Consider the following 24,737-nt stretch of genomic DNA (forward strand, 5'->3'; position numbering starts at 1 on the left):
TACATGACTATATGTAACTAAGTTATTAATGAATAAATGATTTGTTTTAAAAATCAACATTGATAAAGTGTTTTTCATAGCAGTTGCAAGTCATCCATTTAAAACTCGTTTGAGCTGCTGTAAGTACCCCCAAGCTGTGACATGTTCGATAATATATTATCTATTCTGTGCAAGAGAATTTATGTTGAATTAAACCGGGCGTTTTAGTCGCCCACATTACTTCGTCTAATATTGTTATTACCATCAGTATAGTAGTATCAGTGGGAAATTCTTGTCTGGTCTCTATATCTCGTTTGCTTGTGGTACCGGACCGGGAACGTCACTTAAGCCTTACAGTCAAATAGACGCACACAACAAAATACGTTTCAATAGCTAGTCTTTAGCCACATCGAGAACGCCTCAAGGCAAACTGCCTCGTCTGAGACACTGCCCAAGACTCTCCAAGACTTTCTCGCCTCGTGGAGTTCTCCCTCTCTCTGTGACCAAGGACTTAGACTGTTTATTACGTATCAAAACTTAACCAATTACAAAGCAGTTCAAAGACTCTAAGGCGTAGCCTTCACACATTCAACCAATCACACTAAGTATTGGACACGTCATATCTTTTGATTAATCGTCCACTATATTATTAACTGCAAATACCCAACTGTCAGAAATAGCGGTCCGGATGGCGACGGTTAAATCGTAATTAGTTCCAAAGCACTGAGTCAAGTTCCGTCCAGGACCTCGCATGAGCCTAAATGATGACAGATATAACACAGCCATTCACTAGTAACAAGCTAAATAAGTCGGTCAACAGATATGCGAAAACTAATTCATGACAGTAGAATAGTTTCTTATGTGGTTGTTCATATAGTCGAAAATTTAATATAATACATATATTTATTATTTGTGTCATTTCAATTGTATCTGCTAAATTTTAAATACACAGTTATTTAAACAACAACAAAGGCAAAATAGCCAAATATCGTTTTGCGAAAACAAATATTAAAATGTCCATCGTCATATCTAGAAATCAAATGTTTTCCTTACACTAAATCAATATCTATCCGTCTTGACAGTTATAATTGAGAACATTGGCGTCACTAATGAACGTCAGTAAAGATGACTATAACTGCCCAATTTGCATATTGATTTAATGTTGTATAACTCATCGTTTGTCAGCCTTTTTTTCCAATTTAAACAGTCATCATTTCGGAGTTTGCCTGAATCGTCGTTCGTTATGTCAATGCCAGTAAATTCAACCAAGTTTTTAAATTGCGTGTCTTTAATATGAAGATCCTCTAGTCTCAATAGCATATATGTCGGATTGTTCATCCCAGACATTGGAACAAATTGTCCGTAATCTCTAATCATCCAATCGCAGTAGTTAAGCATAGCTTTCTCAAGAGAAGGATACAGTTGAAACGACGTGTCTTTCTTTCTCCGTTTCGGTGTGTTCAGTGTTTTTTTCAAGCAGCTTGCAACGGATCGGGGGTCCCTAACTAGTTTGAGAATTTTTATTTCCTGGTTTTCCATTAATTGTTCTATATCCATAATAGAATATAGTGTTGATGTTGTTATAATTAGTGCTTTAGATCTACACGTGTTGCTATCAATTTCTATATGGTTTTCTTCTGTCAACGATTCTGTTTTAAAGTCACAGGTAAATAAATTGCGTAGAGTTTCCATGAGCTCTGCCTGTATTATATTAACATGATCCAGGTAACTAGCGTCTGTTGGCATGTTCTTTCTAGTCAATATTCGTAATCCGGGATCATCAACGTAAATAACGTCAGTTTGTCTTGAGAAATAGTTTGTCAAGACATTATAATCCGTAAACATACTTGTTGTTATTAATAATCTGGTTGGTACAGTGTGATGTATTTGTCCCTTTTTCTTATAATTGTGTGTACGTACATTCGATCCGTTTGTTGATATTATTGAAATTCCCGTTTTTAAACTGCTTACATTTGGTAGACGTGATGATTTCGAAGCCATTAGGTAGTAAAATAGACAATAGCATAGCACAAGTATTGGCACAACGACGACTTGTTTCGTAGTAAAGTTCTGCATGTTATGCATCCTGTAAAAAAATGTATGCAGTTGTTATTACATTAGACATTATAATATGGTCTTTGACACCCTAAGCAATAATATGGAGACACAGTACATACAAGGTGTGAGAAACAGTGCATAAACTAGGTTGCCAAAAGGGAATAATTGGGTGGAATGGTTTTAATATTTCTCGCTGCATGTTAATTCCCGGGACTGCCTGCTCTAATTAGAAGTACGTACCTTGGTATGTTCGCCAAGCGATTTTCGAATGCAATTGCGTAATTATGTAAGCTCAAGCATAACATTCATGGTATTGTTGCAAAGAGCAGGGTTTTTTTTTTTAATTTAACAAAACAATTCAACAAAACGAACAGATTTAACTGGGACTGCTGCCCCTAACGACACGCCTGTACACGGTAAACAGTGAGTTTTAAATTAAAAATCAGGAAAAATCCTTTCCGTTATTATATCGGAATGGTCTATTCTAGGCCGGTCATTCACCGATGATCTCATTAAAAACAATACTTGAACAATATTTGGGAAGAGAAATTCATTATTATCATAACGAGAGCAACGTTATATGCTTAATGCTTAAACATACGTACACAAATATTGGATATTTTAATAGGCAAGAAATCGATGTTTAAGTAAACTAATTGTCATAGGTTGTTATGTTAGTATGTTATATGGTTCACTTTCCCTGTCTTATTTTAAAAACAGAAACTTATAAGTAAGAATCAGTCCTTAGAATCGACATGCTATTTTTAGAACTAGTCTATGTTTCAGTCGTAGTCTGATTAGGTCCCCCTCCGTCTCGAGCATCGTGCTTCTGTGTGTTAACCTCTGGTAGTTTTGCAGCATATACCAATCAAACCAAAACTAAGCAAACCTCATATCCTTACTAATACATTTACCCATCCTTACATCTTTACATCAATACATCTTTTTGGACAAAATACCATTATCATATTGACATAAGCATATCTTTGTACTACGTATTGTATAATCGGAAACATTTATTTTATCTATCTATCAATCCATCTATCAGTTCGGCTTCCGTTTATGGGTACAGATGCATGCCATTTTGATTCATTTTACAGACGTGCTTTGACCGATTACATTTAAACTTAACATAAATACCATCCGCGAATATTTACATACACCTGTTGATTGTATTTCTCATTCAATCAAAGATTGCCGACTGGCGGTCATTGTGGTTCTCAAATTTGCAAACTTGTTCTTTGATTATGCATAAGGTCACGGGTGCATGTCCACACTATTTCAGCATTCAGATTCAGCCATTTAGTTTGTAGTCATGTCCATGTCAATACTTCACTAATATAACGCATGAGTCGGTTTGCTCAGGTTGTGTCATGTACTGTTTTACCAAATTGACGGTTGTTTCAGGAAGCATTTATTGGAGATAGGCAGGGAGGTATCAGCCAAACTTTGTATCATATGTCATACACTGAAGTAGATGCGCACGACATTATTGTTCAAGATTTAAGTTTAATCTGACAGAGGTTTGTTGTGATGGAAACAGGATAACTCAAAAAGTGTTCAAATTATCATGATCTGAAGTGTCGTACTGGTAGATTGCAGACCAACGGAACATTTTAAATTTCGACATAGATTTTACGGAGACAACATCGTTTTGTTTTGTCAGCGAGGTTTGAGTACTCGGTATGCCTATTTAGCTCCTTTTGGGGGGATAGAATATCTTATTTTATTTTCAACGCAAAATTTTCTTCAATATTTCTTACTTCGCAGCGTCATGGTACTGATGGATGGATGCGCTGTATAATATAGCCAACGTCTCAGGGCATGTACTCTCTATTTTTACGAGCAAATGTGTGTTTCGAGTACGTTCTGCACTCAAATTATTTTAAAACATGTATTTTTTTAGTAAAAGTGTCTTCATTTTGCCCTCCAAAGAGTCAGCACTACGGACTTCGAATAACTGTCTCGATATTTATCATTTTATTAAAACGTGCGGGGACAGTAATTATTATATTTCCACCAAAAGCATGCTATCAAAAACGCTGAATATGTATACATTGTATAAGTTGTATATTACTATTCTTGGATGTCCTACCTACCTAACTCCATTTTAATTGAATTATTATAATCATTATTTAATCATTTAACCAGTTTTATTACCATAATATTATACAATAAGTTGGTTCTTGGACTAGGTTAGTTCAGACGAATTATTTTCCTTGAACCAAACCAGAAAAGTTCAAACATCCTTTTTTTCTTCATCTCACATTGTTTGTTTTCTGTTGTTGTATATTTTCTGGTGAAATAAATCAAATCAAATACTCTACATACTAAAACAATAAATAAACTATTGGTTTCTATTACTGTATCCACACTACTCAGTAGTCATTTGTAATTTATTATCGAAAGCACTACAATTTATACAAGTTCACAGTTTACAAAGGAAACAATGTATCGAATTATATGGGCATCCTAAATTAATTTTGTCTAATTGTCCATTCATAAATGCAGAATAAATTATATACCTGTATCTTCAAACTTTACTATTAAAAACACCTTTCCGACCACAAAACGTGCATAGTAGTGCATAAGAAATTCTAGGTTTGTGAAAGGTGGCAAGGTGGCGTTTTTTTATATAAAAGGCACCTTGCCTTATATCTGCGTATTCCTATTGAATAATGATTTTTCAAAAATGTCGCAACTGTGTTTAAATAAAATGGGCCCTGGAACTAGCATGTAGGCATCATAGATACATCGAGTGGTGACGCAAATTCACATATTCGACATATTCTCACAAATACTAACGCCGTATGCCCGATTGCGTTTTGAGGATCGACAACACTCCCGGGTTCACGAGTGAGAGATGCTCTTTTGAACACAAATTACCATTATGTTCATTATTTTGCGTTATAGCGAAAATATATAGCTATAGCGAAAATAATGTTTTTGTCGATTTAATTCGACAGAGGAATTTAACCTTGCTGTAAGTTATACACGTTTAAGGCCTACTACTAAACTCAGAAAACCGTTGTATATCAGGTATTTTAGAAATCAAAACTAGCTCTCATCCAATCACAATCGTGCATTGACAGATATGATGGTGAAATATAATTTAATTACATTTCTATTACGCTATGCATTCAATTAATGTTTAATAAGTAAGCTGTGAAATATAATTAAATTAATTTTTAATTAATACGCTATGCATTCAAATAATGATCAATATCTAAGCTGCCGAGAACAGTTTCATTGCATCACGTATATTTTATATTTATATATAGCGGCGGCGTTCGCTGGAGTTATGATTCACGCCAGCTTCACGCCAGCTGTGCCATTTAGTGGTATTATTAATATTCTATGGATGATATGTATAGGAAAAGCAGCATAAAATGAAACACGTGGTCGGACTATATTTTAACATACAATGAGAAATTAAATCATCGAATACTAACAATGGATCGTGTTGGTCAGAATATAATCAGTCAATTTACAGTACGAGTGCATGCATGTACCCATATGAATCACTGTTTTTGTTCGTATAATAAACATTGTTATTGGCAGGTGTTGGAAATTATGATTTATATACAGTGCTATATTTGAATGCAAAACATGGCTTACCTTTTCAGCGAGTGTGGTCAGCAAATAGTCGCCAAGGATTCCACGTCTTTGATATTCGCACATCACTGTATTATATGTATAATTCGAGTGATTTCCGTTGACAAGATGTGATATACATCTATACATATATGCACTATGTTGTTCAGTCATACAATACATAAGTACCAACTGTTACCACGCGTGTATGTCGATAATCATGTGATATCCACAGATGGTCGAATTTGAAAGCGCCACCACAGCTAAACACAAATAACCGTATTACATATTATTATGATACTATACCTCGGATGAACCATAACATAATGGTATTATAAAATGCAAACCAAGATCCCCAGGTTAGTACCGTAGATGATATCCATTATGCGCATGACTCTTAACCTTTGAAACCCGCCCCCATCTATTCCGTTTTTCTGCAAACTTTACGGCAGTCGTTTCCCTTGCGTTGACTTGCTTGTAGTCAAGTGTCATTGATAAATGTTGACCTTTAACCCAATACTGGAGTTGTGTGTATAGAACATAGTTTGTGTCTCTGTGCATGCTCAAATGAATTATACACGGAATAGGATTTCAACTTAGATTGCGAGAATATTCAAGAAGCTTTCACTGTCTATCTAGAGGAAACACTTGACCGGGGTAAAAAATTCCAAGCTTGCAGCCAGCAAAACCAAACACACTTGATTACATGGAACTGGTTGGTAAAGTTAGGGTGAATAGGCCGCTTTCAAAATGTTTCGTTCAGAATGATCTCTAGGAAAAATGTTATTCAAGCAGTACTAACAAAATTGAGTGAAAACAAACTTCAGTCATTTGGTGAACAGTGGCTGTGGTCGAATCACATCAGAACGTTCACAAATGTGATTTGAACATGTTTCATCGTGAAGCATTTCAGAAAGCAAAATAACCAAAGATGTTTCAAACCAAAATGGGCCCATCTTAGTCTTTAATAATATAAACTATTTCACTATCGTATTTCATAAATACAGCACAATATGAAAACTCATATTGAACAATAATTTAGGTTGCTACTTTTTTTGTGAGACGCCTTTTGTAAACGACGGTGTTCACGATAAATACTATTATATGTTGCGTGTTCAAGTAACTGGTAACTTGTGTTCTGCGCACACTTATTAAACGATTGGAATTTACTAACAGGAGTATGGTGACAGGTGGCATGTTCGATAAAGAAGCAACAACAATTTGGACCGATTGCCTTTTAGATTGACTAAAAAAGACGGGAACCAGAAGTTGAGTGGGCTGGCCAAAGTACTAAAGTTTGCAAAGCTTGATGGGTAGAATCTGGACTCGACTAAGCTCTGGTTTATTTGATTACAAGCGAGATGCCTGACACATTATGATCAAACATAGAAACTCAATGTATAACACTCTTCACCTATATACACAAGCATTAATTTGCTTTGTAATGCTGCATTCCAATATGTTATATAGGTACACTATTATTCGATGAGTAAATGTAATAAAGGGGCGATTATTTCCAGATTTGTCGTCTCAGATTGTACAAAGGTTAACCCACATCGAACACAACAAAACGAGTATAATAAAAACGACAAAACATTTCCAAGCATACCGTGCAGATCATACATGAAACAATCATTTCTACGTATTTTGTTTCAATACTGGTCTCTCATTTACATACAGTAATTCCCACATATATATGTGTACATAGATTCCGGGGGGTTTCCTGAATAAAATATGGTACACAAGCTGAAGTAACAAAAAAACGCGTAAAAGGGGTGTCATTTAATTATTTTACGCGTATAACGTGTTTAGGGTCGAATATTTTAAAATATATAAGGGGTCCACTTTCACTTCTCTTGAAGATACAACGCGTCTACAAAAAAAAAGGAGATATTTCTCGGGCTGTCACCTCACATTTTCTCCCGCAATAAACAAACATAAAAACGAGACAAAAAAACGTGATAAAGTCGCCAGAGAATAGGCAAGTAGTTTGGACTATTGTTTCAGTTTGTTTTTTCCGTCGGGCGTGCTTCTGGGTTCCAAATGCGTTCGGTATTATTCGGCGGGATTGCTCTACCAAATGGGGCTGTGCAAAAAAGACGTTTTACGTGGCGCTTGCTTCAATGTACATAGGGTATCTATTTTAAGTTTCAACGCTTGAAAAGGGGTATAATTTCACAAAAATAGGTATAAGATATTTCAGGGGTTGTTAACTGGATGATGGCTTGCAAGGTACTGAATAATAAGTAAACAATAGTTACAATGTTTACCAGTACTGTCAATCTTTAACTGTCCAAACAAAAGGTGGCACAGTCTGTAAACTCAATAATCATATGGCAATTGCCTGGTTACTGACGTTGTGGGCGTAGTATAACGTTTAATCCATGGTAAATGATAGCTTTCCAATAAACTAACTAAAGTCAATATGCTACTAGTATTTTGGTATTATATTTCAACAATAAAGAACGACCCGCCAACCCATAAAATGCGAAATCTCACTTTGTGCGGTATACATTTGTATCCAGACAACCGGGCATTTTTTTAAGTTCAATGTTTACCGAAAAAACAAAATTATTTTGGAAAGTATTTTAGGGTTTAATCATTTATAGGTGCAATTACGCAGTATGTATTATTATTTATCATTAGTTTTATTATGTCTATAACATTCAGCCTAATTTACATGTTATTACTATACCAGCATAGTTAGAATTTTCAATCAATCGAAGGGCCCAGGCATTCAAGAACATGCTTGTTAACACGAGGTTCGGTTTGCATCTGAGGAGGCACTGCTACCTTTGCATATCCATCAAGTTTAGCGAGCATCTCGTGTACTATATCTTGTCTTTCGTCAGACAGATCAGTTCTTTCAGAAGGATCATCCACTAAGTCATACAGCCGAACCATGCGAGTGTCATCGAATTCCACATCGTCTATTACACCATGGTCTGGGTCTTCCATGTCCCAGGAATTGCGAGCTAAAATGTAATTGTTGTGAATCGAGAGATTTACAGTTCATTCAAAGTTCAAAGTTGCGTTGGGATTATGTTAATACAGTGTAACAATGTCGGCGCCGGTGATCTCCTACCAGTGCACAACGTAGCCAAAATAAAAAGCATGATCATTTGAACACTGCCAAAACAAGATTGGTAGGAGGTAATAAATTTGGAGCGAAAGTATTCAAAAATCAATTTTTGGCTGTTGCCATGGCAGCGGTGGGCCAAATAGTGACGATACGACCTGCCTGTCAAGTATGGACAAAATCAGCCAAGCCAAAACAAATCACAGAGCAGTTAAAAGTCGTTGCTGGTGAAAAGTTACCCCAACTTCCAGAACAATTTTTTCTGTAATGAAAATAGACATAAAACACTAAATTTATGTTCACACTCAAGCTGAGTAGAATAAGCTACGTCTGTGCTTTTTAATCGTAGAAATGTAGAGTGAGATACATTTGGCGCGAATGTATTAACAAATTCAGTTTTTTGATTGTTGCCATAGAAACGGTGGGCCAGATTTTACAACCTAACAAGAGTGAAGGTGTGACTTGCCTGCCAAGTTTGAACCAAATCGACTCAGCAAAAAAAATTGCAGAAAAGTTAAAAAGCCACTCCTGATGAACAGTTACCCCAACTGTAGTATATCACTCCCAGGCTCTGTAATATACCAGTTTCTCGCTTTTACTGCTATAAATTAGAGGACTCAAATCAGAATTGAATCTTTACATGGATGGAGACTTTGTTTACCAAAACTCACAATGAGGCTGTACCCAGCATGCAATACGCTTAGGCAAACTCAATACATTACACCAACTTTGGGGTCAAATTTCTCGGTAATGAAAAAAGATATCAAACATTCAAATAGTAAGTTTGTGCCCACACTCAAGCTGAGTAGAATGAGCTATGTCTGAGGTGTTTTATCCCAAATTTGTAGGAGGAGATACATTTGGCGCGAAGCTATCGATGCAACGAGCAACGATGGGACAACATTTTTTTTCGCATTTTTCCTAATAACTAGGGTGAAGGTGTGATCTACCTGCCAAGTTGAATACATAAAAACACTGAAAATCACACACACACAAAGCCACAAAAGTGATTATAAGGGCAATCCTAGCGGAGCGGATAGCCAATACCATATACATACTCAAGTACACACATTTTTAATAAGACAGAAATATCTATACATTTGACACCAAATTACCTTTTTTTAAATTTTGGATATACACATTGCTATCGTCATTGCTAAATCATAATTTGTTACAAGTTGCCAAAATACTGTCATTATAGCGAACTTCTTACACTGTAGAATGAATACTCACGTTTGTTATCACCTGTCAGTAACTTCCATTTACCCATTTTGATAGCTGCAAAAATTGTGATATCAAATTTATCGTGTTTGAAGGGACCTGTTCGATATTCTTCGCTTGCTTTCTCTGTCACGTCCAGGCCAATCAATACTTCACCACGTGCCGATGGTTCCTTTCCTCTGTACGTTCAAATAAAATATGTTAGTACGAAGGTGGGTGGTCAGTCCTTGATATTATTAAACATGTGTACCATGAACAATATGCACGCGTAAACAACTCATGCAGGGCAAATAGTTTGCATACTTGGTAATTATAGATAACTTGCACCCTCTCGTTTTAGTCAATTATGCATTTCATGAGAATCGCGAGTGTAGAGGTAACCGCAATTGTCATGTTGTTGTCTTTCCACAGTGACAAGCTCAACTTTGAAGTAATCATGAGCAACAAAGTACATTTTTTGTAACGTTATCGACCTTTGTTTTTACCGGGATGGTTGATAGGCGGTGGAAATACCCGGATGTCCCCGAGGATAGATACATAGTTAACTCACTGATGATGTAAAATTGTATGACACTTACTAATGTATCTAATGTGAAAAACACACTTCATTTCACAAATGACACAAGCATGTGATGACTCATGTTCTCAGTTGCATCCAACCATAAAATACAGCAACAACTTTTACATTGATATCTAAAATGTCTTGTGTCTCAAGCTAACCGCTACTACTATTAATGTTACACCAACATTTGAAACTGGTCGATAAAACGATCAAACGTGCAACAACAAAAATGTACTGCTTATACTCCCGTGTTACTGCAAACATCTTCCAATTATCCTAAATAATTATCTATAAATACCTTATCATTTCCCATTGGTCAACGCCATATAACTCATTCTTTTCATAGGGGTTACCTCCTCCTAAATTTACTAATGTAGGGAACCAATCAGTTATATGCATTAATTCATTATTTTCAGTGCCACGCACGGGCATCGGTAGTAAATCACTATAAACAAACGCAACTCCTCGCACTCCTCCTTCCCAGTGTGTTTTTTTCTTCCCCCTCAAAAGCCAATTGTTTCCAACTGATCCACCGCCATTATCTGAAAATGAATTAATGATAAAGGTAATGCAAATAATTCGTATGAATACGGAAGTTTTATTTCATTGAAAACATAGATCAGCATAAATCCTTGCCTGTTGTTAATACAACTACACTGTTCTTCCACATTTCCTTATTTTCCAGTGCCTCGGTGATATTTGCTATTGCTTCATCAACACATGACGCCATTCCTGCATAAGTCCTTCTTTCATTGCCATGAATAGTTGATTTATAATGCTGCCTAAACACATTAAGTTGAAACGAACTCGACTAAAACATCCCGCAAGACCAACGCTGGATTGAATGACGTTACTGACCAACTTTAAACTGACTTCTCAGTGATAAATCACATGGGATGTATGCAAATGACTTCCATTTGAGACATGAAATTAAACACAGCGCCCTCTTGAGACGATTTTTGGTAATTTTTCTGTGAAATGATTTTTCTGACATTGTAAAGTGCCGTATTGTTGTTATTTCATATCTTTGATAATGCAATGCTTGGATTTAATACTATTTTTATCGTAGAACAATTTCTTCAATTACTTTCTTTTGACCGGTCAAAGGTCATGCTTCAGCATCCGTCCATTTTTGAATGTTGCCTTCTGCTAGGTTGGCGGAAGATTCTTCTTCTTTTCTGAGTTAATTTTGGCCATCAATCATTCATTTTGATGCCAATGTTACTGGTAAGCAATGTATTTTATATTGTATTTTCTTCAGCATTGTATTTCATGTTTTTTATGAGAAATTCACATTTCAAGTTTGTTGTCATATACATGGCGTCTATGGACAGTTATAGGCTGCAAGATTTATTGAAATTTGTTATTGTTCTTTATAATATAGTCTTATGCACTCCTGATGACATTTGAGTGATACTTGATGCATTTTCCAACCACTCACTTTATGATTTCATATTTTATGACTGTTTTGATGTAAATTTGATTTAGTGTATAATTTATGCATTTTCATCTCGTGCCTAGACTGTTAGCTGAAACTGAACTACACTATTTGATTGAAGCTGTTTACAGTGGCGGTTGTCTAGACTGAGTCAGGGTATGTTTTGATTGTGTACTCTTTGTGGGATTATTTATATAAATGTTTACTTGTTTACTTTATTTACATTTTTATAGTATTGTTAACCATTGTGAACCATACAAAATAATTTATTTTGAGGTTATTTACTTTATGTGTTATTCTGATGTTGTCAACAGCATATAAATACCTTGTTTATATTGTTGACAATATTGACGGTCTATTTGGCATAGCACTGAATGGTAATGTGCCTCTTGTGTATATTTATGTATTTATGTTGTGTATACTGATTTGTATTATTTATTTATTATACACAGGTTTTTTTTTTTTGCTTTTGTTTACACTGGTCCAGAAATAAAAAGAACAGGACATTGCATTAAACTCTACCATCTTGTTTGTGTAATATTCTTGGCGTTACACATTGTTTCTCAATTTCATTAAAATTAATACGTAAATTAAATATCCTAAATTCTGTTGAAATAAATGTCTACAATATCAGAACAGATCAGGAGAAATAACGAAGTGTAATACAAACTAAATAGCGCCCTCAATGGTAAAACTTGAAAAAATAAATACATATACATGTATATCAAACTAGCGACCACCCAAGAGACTTCATTTAAATTGTCTTAATAGACAGGTGGTTTATAAGACGGTTGGATTATTTTTTATGGATCAAGAACTCATACATTTGACAACATATTTGAACAGAAGATAATGAAATGATACTGTTGCAACAAAAAATTAATTATTTGAGTTGGATTAAGGAGTTTTATGAATATATTAATATTAATTATAAAAAATATTTTGGCGGATCAAAGGTAGATTATTGCGGTTGACCATGCATTGACACAGCTCTTCCATCTGAAAATCGTTGGTTCAAATCAAGAATGTAGTCACTTAAAAATGCATCTTTTTTAATAGTGATTGAAGTATGCGTTATGCTCTTCGGTTGAGTCATGTGATAGCAACCTACTGGTAAAAAAACAGTTCTCTCCTATGAAATATGCATTTTGAGAACTGAGAAACTAGTAAACGGATACTGTTTAGAGCAAAAAAACGTTCTTTTCTAGTAAATGCTGGACAAACACCGTCCACTATTGAAAGGTAGCTGGCCGTTCAATAGGGAAGAGCAAAACAGTACTATCTACTGCCTTCAAATGCAAAGAGTTACCTTATTTTGGTCGTGCTGAGCTATTATATTCTTTGCTTCATTTGCATACATAATTGTTGAGAAATCACCAAAATATTTGTAACCCACACAATCATCATTCAATCTTAAGTCTGATAAGCCACGTACCATATGCGTATAGTGATCGTCCGATGCGCCAAGGTAGCCTAGAAAAACCACGTTTCGGAATATGAATGAGTAAAGAATCTATGAATAACCCTGTGCTGATTAAAATTCCAAGAATAAATACAAAACAAAACATATGAGTATTAATTTTCTAGAATCCAATTCATTAGATTATATAAACACATTGAATGTATTAGTTATTATGTGCAATATCGTTCACTTTTTTTAGGAATTGATTATATAGATTATCAAGATTATATAGTAGAATAATCGGGTTTGTACAAATGGGACCAAGGACACCTTCTGCAATCAATGTAGCACTCAGTGCATTTCTACAGATGTGCACGGTCCTTACTAAAATATGCTTAACAATAGTTATTGATGAACACGTTTTTTTTGGCGGAGGGGGGGGGATATAAAATTGTGCATGAAGTCTCAAAAGAAGCCAATGATAAAGAGTATGATAAGTATCAGACACTTGTAATTTTCATATAGTTTCACAATTAGTTCTATTCGCCAATCACCTAATGCACACAAGTTATTGCTATTCATTACAGGTTGTAACCACACATTTGTGATCTTTTTATATACAGGTGTGCACGCATACATACACTAATATTCTAGTTGAATTGATGGAAGCTATAGAACTGCAATTGTATTTAAAACACTTGAATAGGAATATAGCATGCCCAAAAACATTGTTTTGCTACTGAATTGTGTATTAGTGAATGGAATGATTATATCTATATGCTCACCGAAAAATGTGTCAAATCCTCTGTTATGTGGCAGAGAGTACTTCGAATAACACCCACAATGCCATTTTCCAATGAGATGAGTTGCATATCCAGCCTCTTTTAACTTATCTGCAATAGTAATCTCGTCCAGCGGTAAGCCCCTGGGATATTGTTTGATTTCGCCATGCTGTAGACCAATGTCAATCTTATAGTAAAAAGGAAATAAATCATATGTTACTTGTTTATATAGTTACATAAATTAAATATATATATTTAAGGAATAACCAGCCACCCATAGGCGAGTATGCCGCGAGATTTGGGTCAGTTGCACGACATATACAACGTATAATTTAACGACGACTTAATGTGGAGTGGGAGTAAAATGTCAAAATCGAGTGGTACAACCTTATGGTTGGTTATTCTTATTTGATTGTATCAACTTAATTTAAATCTTAAGGTAATAACCGAGGCACAGCCTAGATGAATAATTGTCATACAGCTAATAATGTTTTTGTCGTTTCGAATTCGGGAGCTTACTTGTCAAAATCGTGGTTTATTGACAACATCGTCTTTAATATCGGATACTTATTTGCCGACCTCGGTCCAAGTTTGTTTACGTATCAAAATGTTCGCTGTGTTACCAGCGACGAGTTGACGCAATCTTGCCAGGTTCCCGCGCGAAACAACTAAAATATCGACGTAGTTTTCCGAATATTGTTCCGAATGTGTTTGCCGAACTTGTCCCTTCTTAGACTTTCAACATTACACAACAATAAATATATGTAATTTAATCACTCACCAACATGTTATTTTATCCTGCAAACATTTGGAAAAGTTCGTGCTTGAAATATGTTTTATTAATGGTCTTTATTAATGGTTTTATCAATAGTCAGTAGATTTCAATAAGGTGCAGTGAACACAGTTACATACACAGAAATACATTGGTCAGTGTGTACAGTGGAACATAGTTAATGTGCTGTGCGAGAGGAAATTAACACGTGTCGCTGTTCAATGATATATGCTCGGGCGGAAAGATGGCTATTAGGCCACATAAGGTTACAGGCACTCCTCGCTCTTTCGTTTTGGATATTTTCAAGTTTGCCATATTGTCAAATTGAAAATAGATGAAAATATTACTAAGTTGTGAATATTTCACGATTCACGCACACGATAATTTTCCGTCTCAACAAAAAACTTATTTCTGCACAGAAATTTACATATTGATACGAGGACCAAGCTAAAATATTATAATTATTAATTACTTACCACATGTCTACCAGACATCAGCATATTTCGCGATGGAACGCAGTGACTAGCAACATAATAGTTATTCAGTCTTACACCACTCCTGGCGAGCATATCAATGGTAGGCGTCTTTATGTTTGAATTGTGATAACCAACATCATTCCACCCTAAATCATCAACCACAAAAAATACGATATGCGGTTTTTCAGAATATAATTCAGCGGTTGCTGAAAAAAAACGATAATATAATAATGACAATTTTGGCTACTGACATACGCATAGTTTATGGTATATCATCAAAATGGAAAAGTTGAAAACGTTGAATAACCTTAACAATGGAAATGTGGCACCATAAGTCAATTATCTACTTCCAGTCAAGTCAAATCCACTGCTGATCTGCACTGGCTCGGAAGATGAATTCTGATTGGCTAAAAAAACAAAAAACTTGTGGCGTTGAATGCACGTTCATTCTCAGTAATGTTATGCAAATTAGAAATTCAAACTAGCTAATCATTTGCAACCTTCCGAGCCAGTGCAGATTAGCCCCGAATCCACAGAATGTCAAAGTATGGCAACAGCTGTTGATGAAGACAATTGAAAAGCAAATCCTGCAATTCTGTGTTTTATTCAAAATTACAAGTGATAAGAGTGATGTATTGAAACATTCATTCAAGTTCAAAACATGCACTTATAATTAGGTGCCGACCACGCTGCACATATATATGGCTGATTAGAACATTTACAGAAATATATAGATCGGTTATTAAATTTATCAAATTAATTTGAGTTTTGCTCGGATCGTAGTGCTTATGTGTGTCTGTGCATATGTGTGTGTGTGTGTGTGTGTGTGTGTGTGTGTGTGTGTGTGTGTGTGTGTGTGTGTGTGTGTGTGTGTGTGTGTGTGTGTGTGTGCGACTGTTCCATTGATATCTCAAGTACCAATGATCAGTTTTTAATTAAAAACTAAAAAAGAGGCTAAGGGGTGATGCTCAGTTTTAGGTTGAAATCCGTACATATTAATTACCTAATTCACATACTAATTAGCCAATTGTAAGCATTTTCACTTGTTTCTCATATACTATTAAACAGATTTCAATGAAACTTGGTACATAGTTGCTCTGGAATAATGCACAGACCTGATAATTTTTTGCTTGAAATCCGTCTATATTAATCACCTAATTTGCATATTATTTAGCCATTTTAAAACATTTTCACTTGTTTTCATGTGCTGTTAGTATTAAACAGATTTCAATGAAACTTGATAGTTAAGGGATAATACGCAGTGTTGATTAGTTTTGGTTTGAATCCCGTGCATATTAATTTTCTAATTAGTATATTAATTAGTCAATTTTGAACATGTTAACTGTTTCTCATATACCATTAGACAGATTTCAATCGAACTTGCTACATAGATGTTCTGGGATAATGCGCAGCACTGATTAGTTTTGGTTTAAATCTGTTAAATCAATGATTTAATTAGCATAATAATTAGACTTTTTTAAGCATTTTCACTGTTCCTCGTATACCATTAGACAGATTTTAATGAAACATGGTACATAGACACTTTAGGATAATACTAAGACCTGATAAAAATCCGGTTGAACCATGCATATTAATTGACTGATTTGCATATTAGCTTTACACCAATATTCCAACCACACATCAGATTTGATGAAACTTGGTAAATAGACATGTAAATACTTAGGGATATACATGTTCAGTTTAGGGTTTAATTCTGAGCTTACTAATTACTTAATTTGCATAAATTAACCAATAATTATAGGCGCTTAGTAATAAAACTATTAGGTGCTTTTAGATATTCCACAGATCTGATTACTTCAGGGTTGAAATCTATGCATATTAATTACCTGTTATTAGTTTCATGTATCTGGTTTGTCTAGATATATGACCAAAATATGAAGTCAAATATGGTCATTATTTCATTAAATATTTATAATTGTTTTAATGAATTTAATGATGTTGGGAAGGGTAGGATGGGGAAGTTGGGAAGCGTACGGTGGGAGAGTTGGGAAGGTAGGGTGGAAAAGTTGGGAAGGTAGGGTGGAAAAGTTGGGAAGGCTAGGGTGGGAGAGTTGAGAAGGGTTTTTCAGAATATAATTCAGCGGTTGCTGAAAAAAACGATAATATAATAATGACAATTTTGGCTACTGAAATACGCATGGTTTATGGTATAACATCAAAATGGAAAAGTTGAAAACGTTGAATAACCTTAACAATGGAAAGGTGGCACCATGAGTCAACTATCGACTTCGAGTTTAACTTTAATCGGTCGCATAATCCACAGAATGCCAAAGTATGGCAACAGCTGTTGATGAAGACAAATGAAGAGCAAATCCTGCAATCCTGTGTTTTATTCAAAATTACAAGTGAAAAGAGTGTTGTATTGAAACATTCATTCAAGTTCAAAAGTTCGCCAACAACATGCACTTATAATCAGGTTGAAATCCGTACATATTAATTACCTAATTCACATACTAATTAGCCAATTGTAAGCATTTTCACTTGTTTCTCATATACTATTAAACAGATTTCAATGAAACTTGGTACATAGTTGCTCTGGAATAATGCGCAGCACTGATTAGTTTTGGTTTAAATCCCTTAAATCAATGATCTAATTAGCATAATAATTAGACAATTTTAAGCATGTTAACTGTTTCTCATATACCATTAGACAGATTTTAATGAAACATGGTACATAGATACTTTAGGATAATACTCAGACCTGATAAAATTCCGGTTGAATCATGCATATTAATTGACTGATTTGCATATTAGCTTTACACCAATATTCCAACCACACATCAGATTTGATGAAACTTGGTAGATAGACATGTAAATACTTAGTAGGGTTGTGGAAAGTTGGGAAGGGTAGGGTGGGAGAGTTGGGGAGAGTAGGATGCTTAATGCAAACATTGCTATGCAATAATAGGCAATCCAACACAACGTACTTGTAACAAACAAGTAAATGAATACCAATACAGCGTCTTTAACTATTTTCCAGGAAGAATTGGACGAGGTAGTTTCAGTGTGGAACGCACATAGGACGCGTCCAACACGCAACCAAATTGTTCCGAATGGTCGGCCGAGATTATGCTTTTTAGTTGTCCACAACTTTTGGGAGCTGAAGATTTCTCCTTGCCTGTGTCGGAAACCGAAATCGAGGCATGTAAAGAGAAGTGTACGTTTAAAGGCGCATATCCTTGTGAAGAAAATATTTTTGAATTGTGTTGCATAATTATGATGGAAATCAACAGATGCATATCAAGCTGCCGAACTATACATTGACCTGCGCACTGATATCGTACAGGCCCTGGCTTGACGATACTATAATCATGTTGTGTTTGGAAAAATTGTAGAACCCTTGATATATTAATTTGGTAACATGGCGTTTGTTCAAAAGAGAATGACGGAGTAGATGTTGTGGTCATTCATACACGTTGATATCCGTAGTCTACTTTGATGTAAATGCATATAAAAACTTATGTATTTGAGGTTAGTATTTTTTTTGGTAAATATTCACCTTTGATTTGAATAAATTGTTATATTCATCATGATATACTGTGTGATTTGAACAAATATTCATAAACACCGTGGGTAAAAATTTATAATAATTGCAGACAAATGTCGATTGAGAGTTTAATTAATTTGAAAGTAGCATGGGGTGAATTTTAGCAAATTTAGATATGAGATTGCATCCCTGACTAACGCAATTGGAAACGATGAATTACGAATATTTCATTTGTATTAATAAAGAAAATAACACTTGAATATCAAAACAACAATGTTTGTTAATTCAGTGACTCATTTAGCAGAGTACACAGTAACAAGTACATGTGGTCAACGCAGCTAAAACTGAACGTCTGATCCAAGACATATGTATATATGTAATAGTCACTGAAATTTAATACCATAACAACAGGAGAAACGAACAACATAGTATTAGTAGATAAAACAGGATTTATAATAGAAAAAACGGTAAGACATGCTCCTTTCCTTTAATACTAATGGTCAATGATAGCAAAGTATGTGATTTATAAACGTTTTATGTAACACAACGCAACAGTATTTTGAAATGTAACTGTTATAACTGCTCTAGTGTTGATAGCATTATTCTCATGCCTCCGAGATTACTGATAAATGACATAAATAGGGCATTAATGACTGCCTCTTGAACTGAACAATCGGATATATGTGGGTAAAACAAACAACAGGCAAAGAAATATGCCAAATACAAGCAATTACATCACAAGAATAGCAAGTGAAAATGAACTTTCTGTGCAATGCAACTGAACATTTTCTCTTTCTAAATTATGTCCTTCAGCCAAACACCAGCATTCAAAATGGTGTTGAATTCGGCTCTAAAGTCTGGATAGTTGTCATATGATGAAGGCAGTTCCAGTACATTTGAGCAGGTATGTGCTACTGGACGACGGCTTATACCAGACAGCTTGACAATTGATATCAGATCAGATCCAGTAATGAAACGTAGAAAGCTCTTCAACAATGATCCATCAATTTCACGTATATACCTCTGTAAATGCCCCCTGTCCTTTCTTCTGTATTCATTTGGTATGAAAACTGTAACGGCTTTATAACTTTCTTTGGGGTGGGTTTTTTGTTCTCATATAAATTGTAGATATTGTCGCTACAAATGGTAGAAGTATTTTTCTCCAACAGTCTGCAAAAAACATAGGCTCCTGTATAATCTCTTTGTGAGCAATCTCTAAAATAATTTCACGCATATTATCAGCACTGGGCAACTTTCGGCATTGATGGTTATCTAGAGCATCAGTAAGATCTTCCTCATCTACTGCATCAGTAATTTAAATGATACCATCCTAAATGTAGATAACACTGAAACCATGCCCGAACTGGAAATTCCACATCCTGGGGGAAACGTACAAGTTATTAGTAAATGAATACCAATAAAACGTACTTGTAACGTACGAGTTTTTAGTAAATGAATACAAATACGCCGTACATGTAACGTACAAGTTAGGTAATGGATATCAATATGCTTGTAAATAATGGAGAAGAAGCTCTGAAGTAAATAGATTCAGATTTTGTCTTTTTTATTTGGTTGTTTCTATGGCAACGCGATTCAAATTTCAAGCAACATCTTACCGACTTTATCTTTTGGTTATAAATAATTGTTTCCATGACAACCAGATGTATATCTCTTGCAAAATATAATCGATTGAAACTTGTTTGCAAGGTGAAGTCTCTCCTGAGAATTGAGAATCAATCAATAACTGTTTGAGTTATAAATAGTCAATCATTCCCGAAATTGTTGTTTCCATGACAACCGGGACCACATTTCGCCAATATTGATTGATCTTATAAAAGCAGAACCTATGCTGGGAATTTCATTTAGAATACGACACAGAGAAAAAGGGGGAAATTTTGTACACAATCCAGAAAATATTATAATAATATAATCGAGTCTGCTAGCAGCACATGTGAATATTCTGTGTTCAGCAACTTCGCCCTTCTTGTATATTGTTTTAGACTAATTGTCCACTTGCATAGTGCGTAATTTTTCATTGTTTCTTATAATCTGTTACATCCATATTGAATAATTCATCCAGCTTCATTCATTAAGAGACCACATTTAAAATCAATGTGTATTTAGTTTCGCCCGGTTCAAAGATACCTTAACGACTTTAGAGATATTTGTATTAACATTCAGCTCGCCTTCGAGTGTGGATGGTGTTTTTGTTCAACATTTACTAGAAAAGTATTTTTTTCATATTTCTAAACAGTAACTGTAGTTACATTGTTCTCAACATTGCCCATTTACTGGAACGGTGCCAGTTTACTGATTTTTGTTTTGTTTTTGGACTTAACAATAATCATTTACTGGGTTTCTCAGAACTAAGTTGTTATGAACTAATAAACACAACGTTCCTTCCCTGTTTAAAAATCGGCAATGTACAAAAAATCAGTTGTGATTTATTCATTTTAACTAGGCCTTGTTTGATGGAAAATACAGCGCATCGCCGGCCATCAGCCTTGTCACAAGCAATCAATCATTTTGGCGTATTACAATTGGAATACAGAACACCCATAATTACGTGATAGCATGGCTCGGACAGTATGTTCGCATTAATAATATCGCCCATTGTTGCGCACATCCAGGTAAGCTTTAGTGTGTAGTTAGCGCATCAACCTAATTGTGCAAATGATGTGCGACATTTTGATTTCCCACAATCCAATGTCGAATCATTGTGTGAATGCTTCGACTCAACTTTGTGGTTAATTTACATATCTATCTTTTGTCTGCGTATATTTATCGGTTTTTGTTGGCCTCGCGTATCGCATGTTGAAAAATGTCCAACGCCATAAGTTACAGCGTGCCGTAATTTTGCGGTATTTTACGGGGTATTTTCATTCTATTATATTAGGAAATGCAAATTCCAAATATGGAACAATTACGTCTTCTAATAATAAAAACAAAGATGGCCGCCAACAGGGTTTAACAGTAGACAGTACAGCTGCGCGTCGGTCGATACTCCCGCTGTACTGTCTTCGTGCAAACTTTTCGGTTTTCTCGTAAATACCTCATAATATAATCAATTAAGCAAATGAATGGGGTGCATTTAGCCATAGAATGACGTGAAATATACATGCTTCAATAACAATAAAAATATGCACGATAAAAGCTGTGTATAATTACAATATCACTCGTTTGCTTAGATATTGAAGTCATTCAAGCACCGATTAATAAAATATTCTTTCTAGAAATAACATAAACATCATTTACTTTGTACTTAGTATAATTAATCAGGTTATATTAGCATGTGTAAACAATGTTGTGCAATCAGCCGTAAATTGACGGGAAATATAACTACTACTGGAGATTCGAGTAAGAATATGCATGTGTGAACCAGACCTTTGCTACTGTGACACTCTTTTAGTTTAATTTACATTCTAACACTTTTGGCCCAACATTAGCCATGGTAACTGTCAACTACCAAGGTAACAACTGTGAGTCTGTATCACAAGGTGATGATAAGTTCCCAAGGGCAGTTCCCCCATAAAGTAATTAAAATTGCACATCTTTCGTAAACGGATACACATATGAAACTATGTGTTTATTGTTGCATTACCAATGACGTTGACCAACAGCTGTTAAACTAACATTTAGTCAGTCCTCAGTGACATTTTCAGCAGTCAACAGCTTAAGTATAAGGCTCCTGCAAATGACACTATATGTTGTACCGTTTCATACAGTCGACGATATCTGGAAAGACCACAGACTATATTGAGGTTACAAATGACTCTGCATCCAATGATGGGACGTACTCTATGGAGGCTACCTATTTCTGATCTTAGCCAGTACTTTTCTGCCCCTGCTCGACGACTTGCTCTCTGCTACCGCATTGAGTTCCAGATCTGAACTAGCTACAATAACTTTACTCAATTGTTCACACAGTCCCCGTTAAATTTTTGAAAGTTCTCTTTTTGCTCGTCATATTAAAGCGGAGGGGTTGTCGCGAGCGTGTCCTTGAAACTTGAGTTCCAAGTGGCATATACAACAGATTGTTTTTTACATCAAAACACCTGTCCGTGTAGTAGTAATATGGCGAAAAATATTCGGCCATCTTTGGTCTGATTATGAAACACAGTAATATGTATGATGTATGTGCCAAATACGAATGAAAATGGTACATAAATTGTGGAAATATAGTAGTAAGGCCAAAAAGTCAGATGGCTGTCAATCGGCCATCCTTGACCAGATTTTGAAATAAATTGTCATTTACATGCATCCTAACATGTATAAAGTACATGTATGTGCCAAATTTGAATGAAAACGGACAGAGCAATGCCAAAAAATAAGATGCCTGCCAGTCGACCATCTTTGATCCAATTGCGAAATAAATCGTCATGGACATGTATCCTAACATGTATAATCTATGTACCAAGTTTAATTTAATATTTCCAAAAAGGTAGTATTTATGCTGATTATAGAAAACCATTGGTGCCCGTTCCTACAACTTGAAATGCATGGCCGCCGACGCACTCTCATAATTAGCATAAATTAGCATAACATCTGTTTATCGGCCCGCGGGAGTTTATGGAATTTGTTTATGGCTCACTGATAATCATGTATGACAGAAAAATATATACTGGAAGTCACGTGGCGCGATATGATTCATTTCTCGTCATGTTGCTTGTAAAGTACAGACGGGTTGTACTGCATCTTATCTTAATGAGCAACTTCATCTCTGCGTTCAAAGATGGAAACACACTTACTCAACCATCAAAAGTTGTGTTCGCTCCATCTCTACTTACATGTGCGTCATTTTGTGCTGATTACGGTGACTCGTGTCTATCCATACGATACACGGGAATACATCGCACCTGTGAGCTGTTTCGTATTACTGCTCGTGCTATAAACACAACATCTACCGGCGACTGGCTCATTTTAGACAAATCCCAAATGGATCTGAACGATAAAATAAAGGTAAGTAATTCAGGTAGACTGACTGTTTTCATGTGATTTGGCTAGTCTTATGTCTAAATTGTACCAACTTTGAATTAATTTCACATTAAACAATCGTTCTATTTTACAGATACAAACCAAACCAGACGCATGTACAAGCAATCCGTGTAACAACCATGGATGGTGTGTTGTAATTCCGGAAGACGATTACATGTGTACTTGTAATTATAACAGTGGCTTTACTGGAACCAATTGCAACATTCATGGTATGTGTTATTCGTGTTACTTGTTACTTCGGGTCACGTGCATAACATGAATTTGTGTGTGTGTTTCAAATGTCATATATCGTCATGAATCATTGTGTGTATTTTTATTCAACTTTTCATAGTAACGTACGCGTCATGGAATGAATGGCAGACTTGGTCGGAGTGTAGCGCCAGCCTTGGACTTGGTTATCGTGAGCGACATCGACGATGCAATCGCGAAAATGCAACAAGCACATTTGATGAGAAAAGTTGTCCGGGGCGAAAAGTCGAACTTGACAAGTGTTATATTTCGCACCAAGGTTAGCAAATATTACCCCAAAGCTACAACCTCGTGTATTTTTGTACTGTAATACAACATCATTGGACACACCAAGTTATAATAAATCAAATGCTTAGGGAAATGATTACTAAATATTGACCTATATGTATTTAAATTTATTTACTACTTTTCCTCTATATTATGGATGAAGGGAAAAAACGCTTTTTTTCAATATGTTTAAGCCAGGCGGTAGTTTCGTACTTTGAAAGTCATTGTTATTTCTTGTGAATTGTTTACGTGGGTTGCACATGCAAATGTTGATGGTTTGAAACTACATCATTACGGCATGCATGTGAGTTTAATGCGTTGACTGGGCCGGTAAAACACAAACACACACCGGTAC

General features: G+C 35.3%; 3 protein-coding genes across 3 annotated transcripts; all 3 read right to left on the reverse strand.

Annotated features, from left to right (window-relative positions):
- Positions 1-975: 975 nt before the first annotated feature.
- Positions 976-5,787, reverse strand: LOC144364570 (uncharacterized). Its single transcript, XM_078014480.2, has 2 exons — positions 5,656-5,787; positions 976-2,065 (listed from the first exon to the last, which is right to left on the reverse strand). Exon 2 carries the CDS (start codon positions 2,062-2,064, stop codon positions 1,096-1,098), a length of 969 nt encoding a protein of 322 aa, XP_077870606.1. The 5' UTR covers position 2,065; positions 5,656-5,787; the 3' UTR covers positions 976-1,095.
- A 2,473-nt stretch (positions 5,788-8,260) lies between these two features.
- LOC144364572 (arylsulfatase B-like) lies at positions 8,261-10,811 on the reverse strand. The gene is made up of 3 exons (XM_078014481.1): positions 10,792-10,811; positions 9,944-10,110; positions 8,261-8,606 (listed from the first exon to the last, which is right to left on the reverse strand). The coding sequence occupies exons 1-3, from the start codon at positions 10,797-10,799 to the stop codon at positions 8,344-8,346; spliced, it is 438 nt and encodes a 145-aa protein (XP_077870607.1). The 5' UTR covers positions 10,800-10,811; the 3' UTR covers positions 8,261-8,343.
- A 2,081-nt stretch (positions 10,812-12,892) lies between these two features.
- On the reverse strand, positions 12,893-22,321 carry LOC102801346 (arylsulfatase I-like). The gene is made up of 5 exons (XM_085493329.1): positions 22,291-22,321; positions 15,364-15,569; positions 14,119-14,302; positions 13,241-13,404; positions 12,893-13,063 (listed from the first exon to the last, which is right to left on the reverse strand). The coding sequence occupies exons 1-5, from the start codon at positions 22,319-22,321 to the stop codon at positions 12,893-12,895; spliced, it is 756 nt and encodes a 251-aa protein (XP_085349455.1).
- Positions 22,322-24,737: the final 2,416 nt, after the last annotated feature.

The sequence above is a fragment of the Saccoglossus kowalevskii genome, chromosome 18, assembly GCF_978046115.1.
Source record: "Saccoglossus kowalevskii chromosome 18, keSacKowa6.1, whole genome shotgun sequence".
NCBI lineage: Eukaryota > Metazoa > Hemichordata > Enteropneusta > Harrimaniidae > Saccoglossus > Saccoglossus kowalevskii.